At 35.8% G+C, this 13,056-nt stretch overlaps 1 protein-coding gene across 6 annotated transcripts in view; it reads left to right on the top strand.

Moving 5' to 3' along the window:
* Positions 1-13,056, top strand: part of NEDD4 (NEDD4 E3 ubiquitin protein ligase) — a 116,823-nt gene that overhangs the window by 65,439 nt on the left and 38,328 nt on the right. For all 6 annotated transcript variants that reach the window (XM_026518541.3, XM_057306142.1, XM_048219528.2 and 3 more), the window contains 2 exons: positions 11,213-11,263; positions 12,691-12,752. In XM_026518541.3, coding sequence (XP_026374326.1) covers positions 11,213-11,263; positions 12,691-12,752 — 113 coding nt within the window. The remainder of the gene's footprint in view (positions 1-11,212; positions 11,264-12,690; positions 12,753-13,056) is intronic.

Raw genomic sequence — 13,056 nt, 5'->3', positions numbered from 1 at the left:
AGAACGCCGGGATCACACCCTGAGCCGAAGGCAGACGCTTAACGACTGAGCCACCTAGGCGCCCCATGAGTTCTTATTTTCTTAAACAGTAACTCACATCCTTTCCCAACTGCCCCCCTGTTTTCATTGATACATTATATTCTTCAATAAAAATTATATGAGTTTTCAACCCTGGGGGAAACTTTAAAAACTGTTTATAGATCAGCTAAATTTACATTTGATCAAATGATCAGGTAATCAAATCATAAGAATAATCAGTTTCTATTTCTGAAATTTTTTCTAAAAACTTAAAATTTCAAAAGGTTCAAGTTGTTAAAGAAAACATTTCTTTCTACCAGTACATAAGTAGTCTTCTGCCAAAGTTTACAAAAAATGAAGAAGAAAAAGGAGGAGGAGGAGGAGAAGAAACACTGGGAATCATTTGATAATAAAGTATTTTCTTTGTCGTTTAGAGATATTCTTGGGCCAGTCCCTTCAGATTCTCTCTTAATACATTCATTTTACTGACAATAAATCTTTGATAGTATTTGCCAGTCACTGTCCCTTGTTTCTGCTTAATACTCTTTGTCGATTAGGGAAAATACTACTGAAACTCCAGCAAAAATATTTTAAAATATTTTTTTGTTGTGAAATACAAAAGAATAGAAGACATCATCCCTACTTTTGATGGGTCAGTCTAAGCGAGGAAGACAAAGAGAATATGTAAAATGGTTTTAAGTTAAGGATCAGAGAGTTGAAATGATGGTAGCCTCAAGGCTTCTTGCCTGGAGAGTTTGCAGGAGAATCACCTCATTCAAGTAGTAAGAAAACTTGAATGAATCCTGACTTGTCATGGGTGTTCTCCAGACCCACGACTGCTAGTTGCTGTTGAATACAGTGAAGAAACATGTAGTATGAAGTCCAGTGGTTTTTAGATTTCAGATTCAGTTACCTTTAAAGATGACTAAACTAAAATCTGGAGCAATTGACCAAGTGTGGATTTCACCTCATGGGTGTATTTTTTAAATTTGGGCATAGTATTAATAGGAAATCAGGGTTGTAATCTCATGGGACTTGAATAATAGATTAATTTACCAACTGTGTGCAGATTGCAGGTGGTGGATTCCATAGGCCAAGGGTGGGAGAGTGGTTCATGGTCACTAAAAGGCAGAGAAGGTCAGGAGCAGATAGGAAGGCTAGAGACAGTGTAGGGAAAAAGTCATACTACTCTTTCATAAGGAAGACGGCCCCTTACAACTCAAAGAAAACTGGGTGAAAACCTTTTTCTGAGAATGAAAAGCCAGTAAATGAGCCAGGAACATAGCCATAGTCAGAGCAGTGAGAAACATGAACAGGGAATCAGTATAACAATCTGCAGCCCAAACATTACCAGGTTATCACACTGGTGGCAGAAAACTAATTCAAGTCCAGGTTGAAGAAGGCAGTCAGACTGCAGGGAATTGAGCGGATCATTTAACCCTTTTGATTTTTGCTCCAACAACGTTCAACATACTAACCCCCCTGAAATGGACAAGTGGGACTTAGTCTATTGCCTAAAAAGGAAAATCTGATACCATCTTCTTTGGGTGTTGTAGCATTTCCCGTCACGTTGCTGATTTGGTTTCACAATGCTAGAACTATTAAGTAAGTTCTCTCCACATCAGAGAGTACTTCCTGTGGTCTGAGTAGCTAGTTTTTATTAATTGACATAAGGACGATATATTCTAGTAAGTCAGACCGTGTCAATTTAAAAAAAAAAAAAACAATTTAATAATTATTTGGAATACAAGAGAACTCTTATACAGATGTTAAAAGATACAAGTTAGTAGAATTACAGAGGAGGAAATTAGCAACTTAGTCTCATCAAGAAAAGTTCCATTAGAATGGCTTGGAGCTGGACCTCAAGATTAGGATTTACACAGGCAGAGAGAGAACAACTTTCTAGGAAGCATGAGTGAGTTTGAGAGGGGGAAATTTAGGATTTGTTCAGCAAAAGCATGGTACTCCGTTGGGGGTCTTATATTAAAAGATGAGCCTGCAAGGTAGATTGGAAATGCTAGGAAAGGCCTAGTATCCCATGCTAAGCAATTTATAGTTCTTCCTCTGGACCAGGGTTTTTGAAATGTGTTCCTCACCAGTCTGTAAGATACCCATATTAACCCATTCCATTGAGAAATAAGTTTATATAATGCCACATGCTATATTTCTTAGAATGTCACAATGCACACTAGTGAAGTCCCTAAAGTCCTACAGGAAATGAACTTTTGAGTTTTGTTTAACCAAATGTTTCCCAATTATGTGACCACCTTTGGCCTCGTTTAGTACCCAGCAGATCTGTGATTCTTCAGAACACACTGGGGAAGTGATGTTTATTTAACAGCAAGTCTTCAAAAGTTTTGAAAAGAAGATTGTTAGAATTAGAAAACAGGTTTTTATTTTTGCAATTTAAGCTAAAAGAAATACAAGAACCTGACTCCTTTTGCTTCTTTTAGAGGAATTCTGTTCTGTTATCTTGAAGCGTCTTCCTTCACATTGTGTGTTATCTCCAAATTGCCAAATCCATTTGGAAGTAGGCTGGATAAAAATAGGTACATTTAGATGCCCTGCTCATTTTTCTTTAGCTGTTATCATTGTTTGCTCTTCCTGGGTCTCTCTAGAAATTGACTTGAATGGAGCTGTGGTTCTCTCGATAGGACTACTGGATCACCTGCATGAGTATCACTTGAGGACTTGTAAGAACTACAAATTCTCAGACCCTGCCCCAGAAGTTTGGAAAACCACTTGAGTGGACTAACTCAACCCGAATCCTTTGAAACTCTCGATTAAGGCTGGAAGCAGAAGCCTCTAGATTACTTTGCCCTTTATCCATTTTAAAGTGATGATTTTAGTTCATCTTCTCACACTTACTTGTTTTTAAATTAGTATCTGAGATTTTACACAGCTCTTTGGGTCTTAGAATTAAAGTCCCTAGATCTTTCTCAACAGTGGGAGCTATCTACTAATTTCTCATTTAGACTACAGATAGAATTCTCCAGAGATTAGGAGCTTCAGTCTCTTCAAAACTTTATTTATTTATTTTTTTTAAATCCCCTAATAGCTTGGCAGACATTCCTAGAAAGAAAAAAGTAGTAACATAATTTACTGGAGCTCAGAAGGGTGAATCTGTGTGTCTGTTTATTTTCAATCAAGAATGAATATTTTTCTCTCTGGAAGGAAGAGCCTTGTCCCTTTTATCAGTTATCTAATCGTAGGTATTTCCTGGTAAAATTATAACTTTATACGTTTAGTCCTCTTGTAATTTTCCTTTGCTTGGAAATATAAATGTGAAACAATGGAGAAAATTGATGAGCCCTTCACCTTTTGTGAAGGGGAAGAAAGTTGTAATAAATTCAAAACTTTCTTCTTATCTTCTATAGTCCTTTGGTTTAGGGGCCTACAATAGAAATTGCTTAACACAGTCTGATTCCTGTTCTTGTCGGCTTTAAAGTCCTTCTCTTCAGTAGCATATTTTTAAAAAATGGTTTGTATTTGAAAATCCTCACAGTAGATTAGAAGCTAAACTTTAAAGCATGTAAAGATAGAGGAATGTATCCAGCTAAATCGTCAGTTTTCACAAGCCTGTGGTAATTATCAAGTGGAGACCTCTAAAGAAACTGAAATTCAGAAGATAGTTCAAACTGAAACTGATTTAGACAGTGGCCTCTCCTGACTTCCTACCCCCATCTATTAGGTAAAAATCCCTTTAAAAATATGGGAGTTGCTAAAGGCTGTAGAACACATGTACCCAAATTTTCAAGCAGCATGAAGCTATTGTCAAAGGACAAGTACAGCGTGTGTCTTATAGTTAAATCTACCAGACAGGCTGGCTGGCTGGCTGAGCAGATCTCAAACGTGGGACATTGAATGTTTGCTTTAAGCAAAGACATCCAGTTTCCATAGCACTATGATTTTATAGCCTCGATCAGATGATACTGTTTGTTTAGCTAACACCGTTTTCCCCTCAACATACTAAAAAGATTGAATCAATAAATCTTGAACTTCCAGAAAAACGTTTAAAATAAGCAGGTCATACTATAGCGTGAGTTAGTATGGAAGGAGGAAGGCAGAGGCTATGCAAATGTAGTTTTAGTTAATAAGATCTGCATGTGTTAGAAAATAGGTAAGCTAAAGTTAGAGTCGTTTTTTATGTTTTCTTTAAATTTATAACCTCTAAGATGTGTGAATTCATGTAGTATAGATTGTGAGAGGAAGGATGTTTGTTAAAAATAAGAGTTTTTTATGAAGTTTTGGAAGCAGAAAATATTGGTCCCTCATTTTTTTAAATGCTATAAATGGGTCCATTCATAAAAGTTTTACTTACTTTCCTCAGATAGTCACATGAGCTAATACCCTCTGTGTCAAGATGTCAACTTTTCCTGTGTTCGAGCAAATATTTATCATCTTAACATAAATAAAACTTTAAGCTTACCTACTAGAAAGACGTTTTAGGTAATTTCACTTCTATTGTCTCTGTTTCAGAGCTTTTTACTCTCATCTTTTATGATCTCTGGAATATCTCTTGATCTCTTGAGTTAATTTAAAAATGATTAAGAACAGTTTGAATTTATTTATTTATTTATTTATTTATTTATTTATTTATTTATAAAGTGGGCTCCACGCTGGGTGTGGAGCCCAGTGTGGGGCTTGAACTCACAATCCTGAGATCAAGGCCTGAGCTGAGACCTGGAGTTGGATGCTTAACCAACTGAGCCATAGTTTGAACATTTTTATAGCTATGGGTTTATAGTTTCTTTCTTCCTGCCTGCTCCAATTCATTTTTTTAGAGTTTGAGTGATCTACACAGAAGAATCATGACATTCACACACCGACGATGTGAGTATAGCCGTGTGGACTGTAGTTACTGGCACTGAGTAAGACACTGTTTCAGATGCACACCTTTGATCTTGATTCTTTGGTCTTTGGAAATTTATATGTGGTTTGGGCTTCCTCTGGACCCGATTCCCTTCTGCAACATCCAGTCAGCTGAGATCTGTTTCCACTTCGGATTAGTTCAGGTTAATCGACTTTATTATTGCACAAAATTAAGATTATCTTAGGTATATATGCAATATAAAAAAATAGACGTTTATTCATTGAGGCATTGCTTATAACAGGAAAAAGATGAGAAACAACTGGAATACCTGTCAATAGGAACTTCTAGTGAAATCAGTTTTGGTGTTCTATACAATGGCATACCGTCTAGCCACAGGTAAAGCCTCTCTATATGGTCTGATATCGGACAAAGTCCTAGAGAGATTGTTGAAGAGAAAAAAAGTAAGATGCATAACAGTGTGTCAAAGAAAACTGAATAGTTTCAGACCCAAACATACCAAACACACAAAAATAGCAGCTATTGCCTCTTGGAAGGACAGAGGGTGGAATTAGGTAGATGGAGGCTGGGAACCTTTTTCCTTTTAATTTTGTACCCTGTGTATGCATTACCTTTGTTGTAAAATTACTTTAAAAGATCATCTTGATTAAAAAAAAAAGTGCTGATGGCTTAGTCTGCAAACTGAGATTATGCTATGTTTAACATATAAAGTTATTCATGTATAAAATTAATTTTAGTCATGTATAAAATTCATTTTCACTGATTAAAAAACAATTGAAAGTAAAAGTTGGATATTACAACAAAAAAAACTTTGACTATGTTGTTTGGTTTCGATTGTACAGAAGTGAGTCTCCCTTTATTATTTTGCCTTATACAGAAGATTTGCCCAGGGAAATTATTTCTAACTCCAATTTAATAGAAATTTTTAAAGGCAAGTATTCAGTATTCTTCAAAGCTATGACACTTTGTTTTTAAATTGCTTATATTTTGTACCATTGGGTTCTCTTAAAGCAGAAATGCAAACTTATCAAAGTTAATAATAGTTTGTTCTTCTAAACTTAGAGCCATCTATAGTTCTAATTGAAGTTTTGCAAAAAGAGCAATTTGGATTTTTTAAAAATTCTAAACATTGTTTAAAGAAACTGAAATTCATACCTTTAAAATATTAGAAAATGTATTATTTACTGATGGAACTGTGCCCACTACAGGATGGTCCTGTTTAAAATCACCTGCTGTTCTAAATTCTTACTCAGATTTCAGGTGTTTTAAAATTACTTATATTTTATCAAGTGCAGATTTGCTTTATGAAGTAAGCTGCATGCAGTTCAAATATAGGTAATAACTCTTGCAAAGAAATGCTTGATATTCAGAATTTGGAACAATTGGTTGGCTAGAGAAACATTAATGAACATCACAGACTGACTTGCTTTCATAGGAATGAATTTAAAACTATTGCTTTTTCTTTGTAAATGGAAAAAGAACCTCTAATTGTCCTATATTTATATCAACCATATGTCCCAGACTTTCCAGGATAATTCCCAGTTTCATATTCTCCATCTTCTCAGACCATGTATATTGACTTTTAGTTTGGAAAATTTGTTCATTCTTCTAGTATTAGGAATATAGTTCTTTGGGACAATTTCATTTTAAGTGGAAGTTAAGAAACTCATTTCAGATCACTTGTTTTAAAGAAGGAAGATGCATTGCAAAATCTTAAAATGTGTTTTTACATCCCAGAATTACTTGAGACAAGGAAATTTTCATTAAGTGGGATTTTTGTTCTAGGCTTTTGTTCACAAAATGCAATCAGTGAACAAGGAACCTGGAGCAATATATGGAATGAGATGTTTCCTATCTGTCCCACAGTGACAGGCACTGCTTCAGCAATGGAAACTGAATCTGTAGGGAAGATGTCTAAGTTAAGAGATTTTGAGAAATAAGGAGCACAAAAGTACATGAAAAAATGTTCAACGTCATTGGCCGTCAGGGAAATGGAAAAAGAACCACAATTAGATACTGTCTCGTACTGGCTAAGAGAGCTATATCAAAAAGCTAAGTAATAATAAGTGTTGTTGAGGATATGGAGAAATTGGAACCCTCATGGAAATATAAAATGGTACCGTCATTTTGGAAAGTATGGCAGTTCCTAAAAAGGTTAAACGGAGTTACCATATGACCCAGCAATTTTACTCCTAGGTGTATATCCAAGAGAAATGAAAACATATGTCAGCACAAAAACTTGTACTTGAATGTTCATAGCAGCCTTTTTTATTATAGCCAAAAAAAAAAAAGGGAACAACCCAAATGTCAATCAACTGATAAATAGACAAATAATAGGATATATCCATACAATATAATATTCAGAATTTAAAAAGGAATAAAGTATTGATACTTGAACCTTGAAAACATTATTGTAAGTGAAAGATGCCAGTCATAAAGGACCACATATTATATGACTCCGTTTATATGAAATGTCCAGAATAGGCAAATCCTTGGAGACAGAAAGTAGATTGATGGTTGCTTAGGGCTAAGGAGAGAGGGAGGAAACAGGGAGTGACTGCTAATAGTTATGGATTTTCTTTTTGGAGTGACAAAAATGTTCTAAAATTGATTGTACATGTTAAGTGGGTGAATTGTATATTATATGATTTATAGCTCAATGAAGGTGTTATTTTAAGAGGGAAGGTCTTTTACTCACTGTTGGAGGCATTCTGTTTTATACCTTCTTTATCAATGGCTCTCATCCAGGGACAGTTTAGCCACCCAGGGGACATTTGGCAATGGCAGGAGACATTTTTAGTTGTCACAACTGGAGGAGGGGTGCTACTGACATCTAGTGGGTAGAGTCCAAGAATGCTGCTAACATCCTTCAAAGCTCAGGACAGCCCCCACGACAAAAAAAATTATCTGGCTTATATTGTCAATAGTGCCCAGGTTGAGAAATCCTGTTCAACTGTGTTAACTCCAGTGGTGATTGACCACAACCATGTTTTTGAAGCACTGAAAGATCATGAATTATCAAACAGATAGATGTTTACTCTGTTCAGTTTACTAAGGGCAAGGCTATTCAGTAGGACACTCCCCCCCCCAAAGAAGTGGAAGCCCAAACTAAGTTAATTAGATCATTCAATTAACCAAAATATTTTGTTCCTCAGTCATCCTGATTAGGATTTTTTATATTTTGTTGTATTTTACTGTCTGTCTTTTAGCTTCTTAAAGATCAGATTTACAGAGTATAACCTCTAGTTGCAATAAAAACAGTAATAAAGAACCATACCATAGAACAGCCTTGAAGGTATAACTAAAAGCTAACTTGTCCATTTCAAAAATTATCAACTCAAGTTCTAAAATAGGAATATGGCCCTAAACTAAACTAATCGGCTAGGCTTCAGTCTCCAGCCATGTTCGTTTTATTGTATGAACCTGTTTGAAATGTCTATAGACTGTTTTATTGGAAAAGGAGCAGGGGCTTCATTACAGAATCCAGCATTTCAAGTAAAACAGCTAACATTTATTGAATGCTTATTGCATGCTGGGTATTGTGCAAGCGCTGTGTGTATATTATCTTATTGAATTCTAACAAAACCCTATTAGGTAGATCCAGTTATTCCTGTTCTTCTGGAAACATCTTTCTTATAGCCATCCATCCTCCAGCTCCAGTATGCACCGGTTTTTCTGTAGATCTTACACTGTTGATATTCTGAAAGTTCCCTTCCCCATCATTTAGGGGATCCTCTTTTCTTGTCTCCCATTTTGAATCTCCTGCATCTTCCCTTAGCATGATGTACTCCTTTATTTTGGAGGAATGTATCCTCTGTTACCTTACTAAGAACACTAGTGTCTGAACACATCTTTATTCCACCTTCATTATTAAAGAAGATATTTTGGTTGGGTATAGAATTCAATGTAGGAAGTATTTTTCTCCCACAATTTAGAAGACGTTATTGTCTTGTCCTTCAGTTGTGTGTATGATTTGTTTTGTGTCTCTCCAGCTCTAAAAGCTTAGAATATCTTTATCTCTGGTACTCTGAAATGGCACAATGATGTGCCTTGCTGTGCACCTTTTTTCATGAATTTTGCCTAACACTCAGTGGGACCTTTCACTCTCAGAATGCATTTGCTTGAGTTTAAGGGGAGTTTCTTAAAATCCTTCTCTGATAATTTCTTCCCTCTTCTTTTTTCTCTCTGGAGTGCCTGCTATTTAGATGTGAACTTAAATTTGTCCTGTAATTTCCTTATTTTGGGAATAAGTCTTTTCTTTTGTCTTTTAGTTCTACTTTCTGAGAAATTTCTTTAAGTCTATTTTCCAACTCTATATTAAAGTTTTTATTTGAGTTATATTTTTAATTCCCAACAGAATATTTTTTTGTTCTCTAAGTGCTTCCTTTTTTTTTTATAACTTCCTATTCTGTTTGACAGATGTTTCATCTCTTACCTCTGAGAATGTTAATTATAGTTTTTCTAAAGTATTTCTCCTGCAGTCTGACTTGATTCCGATTCTTCTGACTCCCTTCTTTCTGTTTGTTTGGGTTTTTTGGGGGGGGTGTTAGGTCTCTTTTTCATGTTATATAGGCTTTCCTCAAATATTTAGTGGTCCTTAACTGTCCATAATGTATAAGATTCTGATGTTTATTGACTACTGACATGATGAACTGAGAAAAGTGCCAGTATTACTTTTATGATATTGCAAAAAAATGCATAACCTAAATTCAGCCATGAAGAAACATCACATGAACCCAAATTGATGGATGTTCTATAACTAGCCATTATTCTTCAGAAGAGTCAAGATTATGAAAGACAAAGAGACTGAGGGTATTTTCCAGATTAAAGGACATTAAGGAGACATGATAACTAAGTGCAGTGTGCGATACTGAATTGGATCCTGGAGTAAAATTAATGGGACAACTGGTGAAATTTGAGTAAGGTCTGTAGATTAGCTAATAGTATTCCTGGTTTTCCATACAATTCAATAGCAAACAAACAAACAATCTGATTTAAAAAATGAGCAGAGGATCTGAATAGACATTTTCCCAAGAAGACATACATATGGCCAACAGAGCCAAGAAAAGATGCTCAACATTACTCATCATCTGGGAAATGCAAATGAAAATTACATCAGATATCACCACACACCTGTCAGAATGGCTATTATCGAAAAGACAAGAAATAATAAGTGTTGGTGAGGATGTGTCGAAAAAGGAACACTTGTGCATTGTTAATGGGAATGTAAATTGGTACAGCCAATATGGAAAACAGTATGGAGATTCCTCAAAACATTAAAAACAAAATTACCATATGATCCAGCAATTCCACTGCTGGGTATTTTTCCAAAGAAAATGACAACACTAACTTGAAAAGATATCTGCACCTCAGTTGCATTGCAGTGTTATTTAGCCAAACTATGGAAACAGCATAAGGGTCCATCAGTGGATGAATAGATAAAAAAGATGTGGTGTGTGTGTGTGTGTGTGGTATATATACACCACATACATATATATATATATGTGTATATATATGGTTTTATATGTATGTGGTATACACACACACTCACCAGGCGCCCCTAATGACTTTTTTCTTGATACTTGATCACATTTTTCTGTTTCTTCACATGTTTAGTAATTTTTTATTGTATACTGGCGTGGTACATGATTGAGACAGTAAATATTACCATCTTTCCCTGAAAAGTGTTGACTTTTGTTCTAGCAAGTTGTTAACGTAGCTGATACCCAAATGCTATCTCCCCTTAGGTGAACATCAGCTGAAATCTAGGCTCAGTGTTCCAGCTTCTGCCTTTCATATATACAGTTCAGTGATCAGCTAAGAATTTGGGTAGAGTTTATGTATAGATTTGGAGGGACTTCTGTGTCTTCTTTCCTTCAGAGATTGTCCCCCTCACTTTCTAATTAAGCTGTTAACCTCAGACTAGGTCTTCATACTCCTCAAATGAGTAAGATGTCAGATTCCTGCTTGAGTTCTAATCATACCTCCATATGAACTGTGAAGTACTCTGAAGTACTATCAGGTGAAAAGTCATGGAAATATGAACCCTACGCAATACAGTTTCTTCTTTCAGAGATCCACTCCCCTTTGGTTTCTGCTTGCTTGTGGTAACTCTATAGTGCTTCCAAATAGTTTTTATATCTTTTCAGAGTATATAATTATTATCTGCAAAAGGATCAGTCTAATATACTCTATTCCGCCATTATCTACCATATTCCCTTTTATTTTCCATTGATATTGCATAGGATTAAACAACAACAAAAAAGATTTCTACCTTTTTTGGAAATGATGGTAATAGCTCATCAGTTTTTATAAAAACACTGAGCACATTACTAATCTTATATTTTCTTCTTTTTCTGGTAGACAAGAGATGATTTCCTAGGTCAAGTGGATGTTCCTCTTTATCCATTACCGGTTGGTATAGATGTCTAGGATTTTAATTTTTGTGTTTATTCTTTTTTTTTCTAATGAACACTTACAGATGTACAATGTAGTAAATGTAAACATTTGATTTGCAAAATGTGTACTGTTATTATTTCTTGAGCATATTATTTTCTGAAAACTCATCTCAATTTTCCATTTGAGTTTTATTTCCAAGATTCCTTTACATGAACCCCAATAAGAAATAGAGAGCTGCTGAGGTTGGTTGACATCAGGAAAGCATGTCTGAGGAAAATCAGTTTGGCAATATTCTGCTGAATAAGCAGAATGGGGAGAGCTTCGTCTCACAGAAAGAACCTAAGATCATTTGCGACAATATGGGCATGAAACCGAATGTGGTCCAAGCATATAGCAACAATGAAGGAAGATAAGATTCAGGGAACATTCCATAACAAAACACTATTGGGCCAGGTTTCTGACATGGAGGTTGAGAAAAAAAAAAGTAATGATAATACAGGTTGAATTTGGGAGATCAAGGTGGTGTCTCAAGTAGGAAATGTAGGAGGAAAAGCCATTTTGTTTTGAAAAAGGATGAATTTATTTTTGGCCATAATGAATTTCAATAGAAAACAGTAAAAAAGGAGGCCTAAAGTGGGCAGCTGACAGAAATAGAAAAATCAATTGTGTAGAGAAAGAGGCTGGGAGGGTTGAGAGTTACCGCATCGAGGTAACAACAGAATCTCTGAGAATGATGGGCTGTCCAAGTAAGAGAGATGAGAGCATCAAAGGCCAGACATTGAGCCTCAGTTAGTGTGGGTCAATCGGAGGAGAAGACAGACAAGGAGAAACAGGAAAAACAAGTAAAATAATGTCATGAGAATTTAAGGAAAGAGTTCCAGGACTGAATGGGTAGTTCATGCAAAATGTAAGAGAGAAGTAGAGAATAATGAAAGCAAAGGGCTGTTGAACTTGATATGAAAGAGGAGTAATACTTCTTTACTGTATCAGTCTTTTGAGATATTTATTGGCTCCCCATAGTCTTAGAGATTACAAGATTTTGATGATGTATTTAATCCAGTCTCACTTTCCAGGCCATTTCCTCTTTTGTTTTCCTAGAATGGCCTCTATGCTCTAAGCACGCCCACCTGCTGACGTTGTAGGTCTTCCATACTCCTTTGGGGCGCCAACATCCTCTACTTTGTTTCCACTTCTTCCCTCCGTTGGCTGCACAGTGCACAGTGCAGCCTGTTTGGTACGCGGTGTGACCGCTGCAAGTCCTAGGGTGCAGGAAGGTGAAAGCTCTGTCAAGCTACCAGTTATAACCATTTCATGAGCTAAAGCCACATTTTTCTCACCTCTGACTTCAGTTATGGCTTAGATCACAGTTCAAGAATATTCCTTAAAAGTACATGTTTTTGGTGTTTATAGATGTATCTTGAAAACCCACTGTTTTATTCTAGACAGAAAACCCAAGATTGGAGAGACCATATACGTTTAAGGATTTTGTTCTTCACCCAAGAAGGTCAGTAAATATAAAATAATAACATATTAATTTTTAAAATCTCATTATACATTATAGTAGCCTCTTTGGAAATTCAAAGTTTAAACCTTTGTAAATAAGCTACTTCTTATTTTTTTAAGCTTTAATGTTATTTCTTTTTCTTTTTTTTAAAGATTTTATTTATTTATTTAACAGAGATAGAGACAGCCAGCGAGAGAGGGAACACAAGCAGGGGGAGTGGGAGAGGAAGAAGCAGGCTCATAGCTGAGGAGCCCGATATGGGGCTCGATCCCAGAACGCCGGGATCACGCCCTGAGCCGAAGGC

The sequence above is a fragment of the Ursus arctos genome, unplaced genomic scaffold (genome assembly GCF_023065955.2).
Source record: "Ursus arctos isolate Adak ecotype North America unplaced genomic scaffold, UrsArc2.0 scaffold_36, whole genome shotgun sequence".
In the NCBI taxonomy this organism is placed as follows: Eukaryota; Metazoa; Chordata; class Mammalia; order Carnivora; family Ursidae; genus Ursus; species Ursus arctos.
This window is presented reverse-complemented; position numbering and strand designations above follow the sequence as displayed.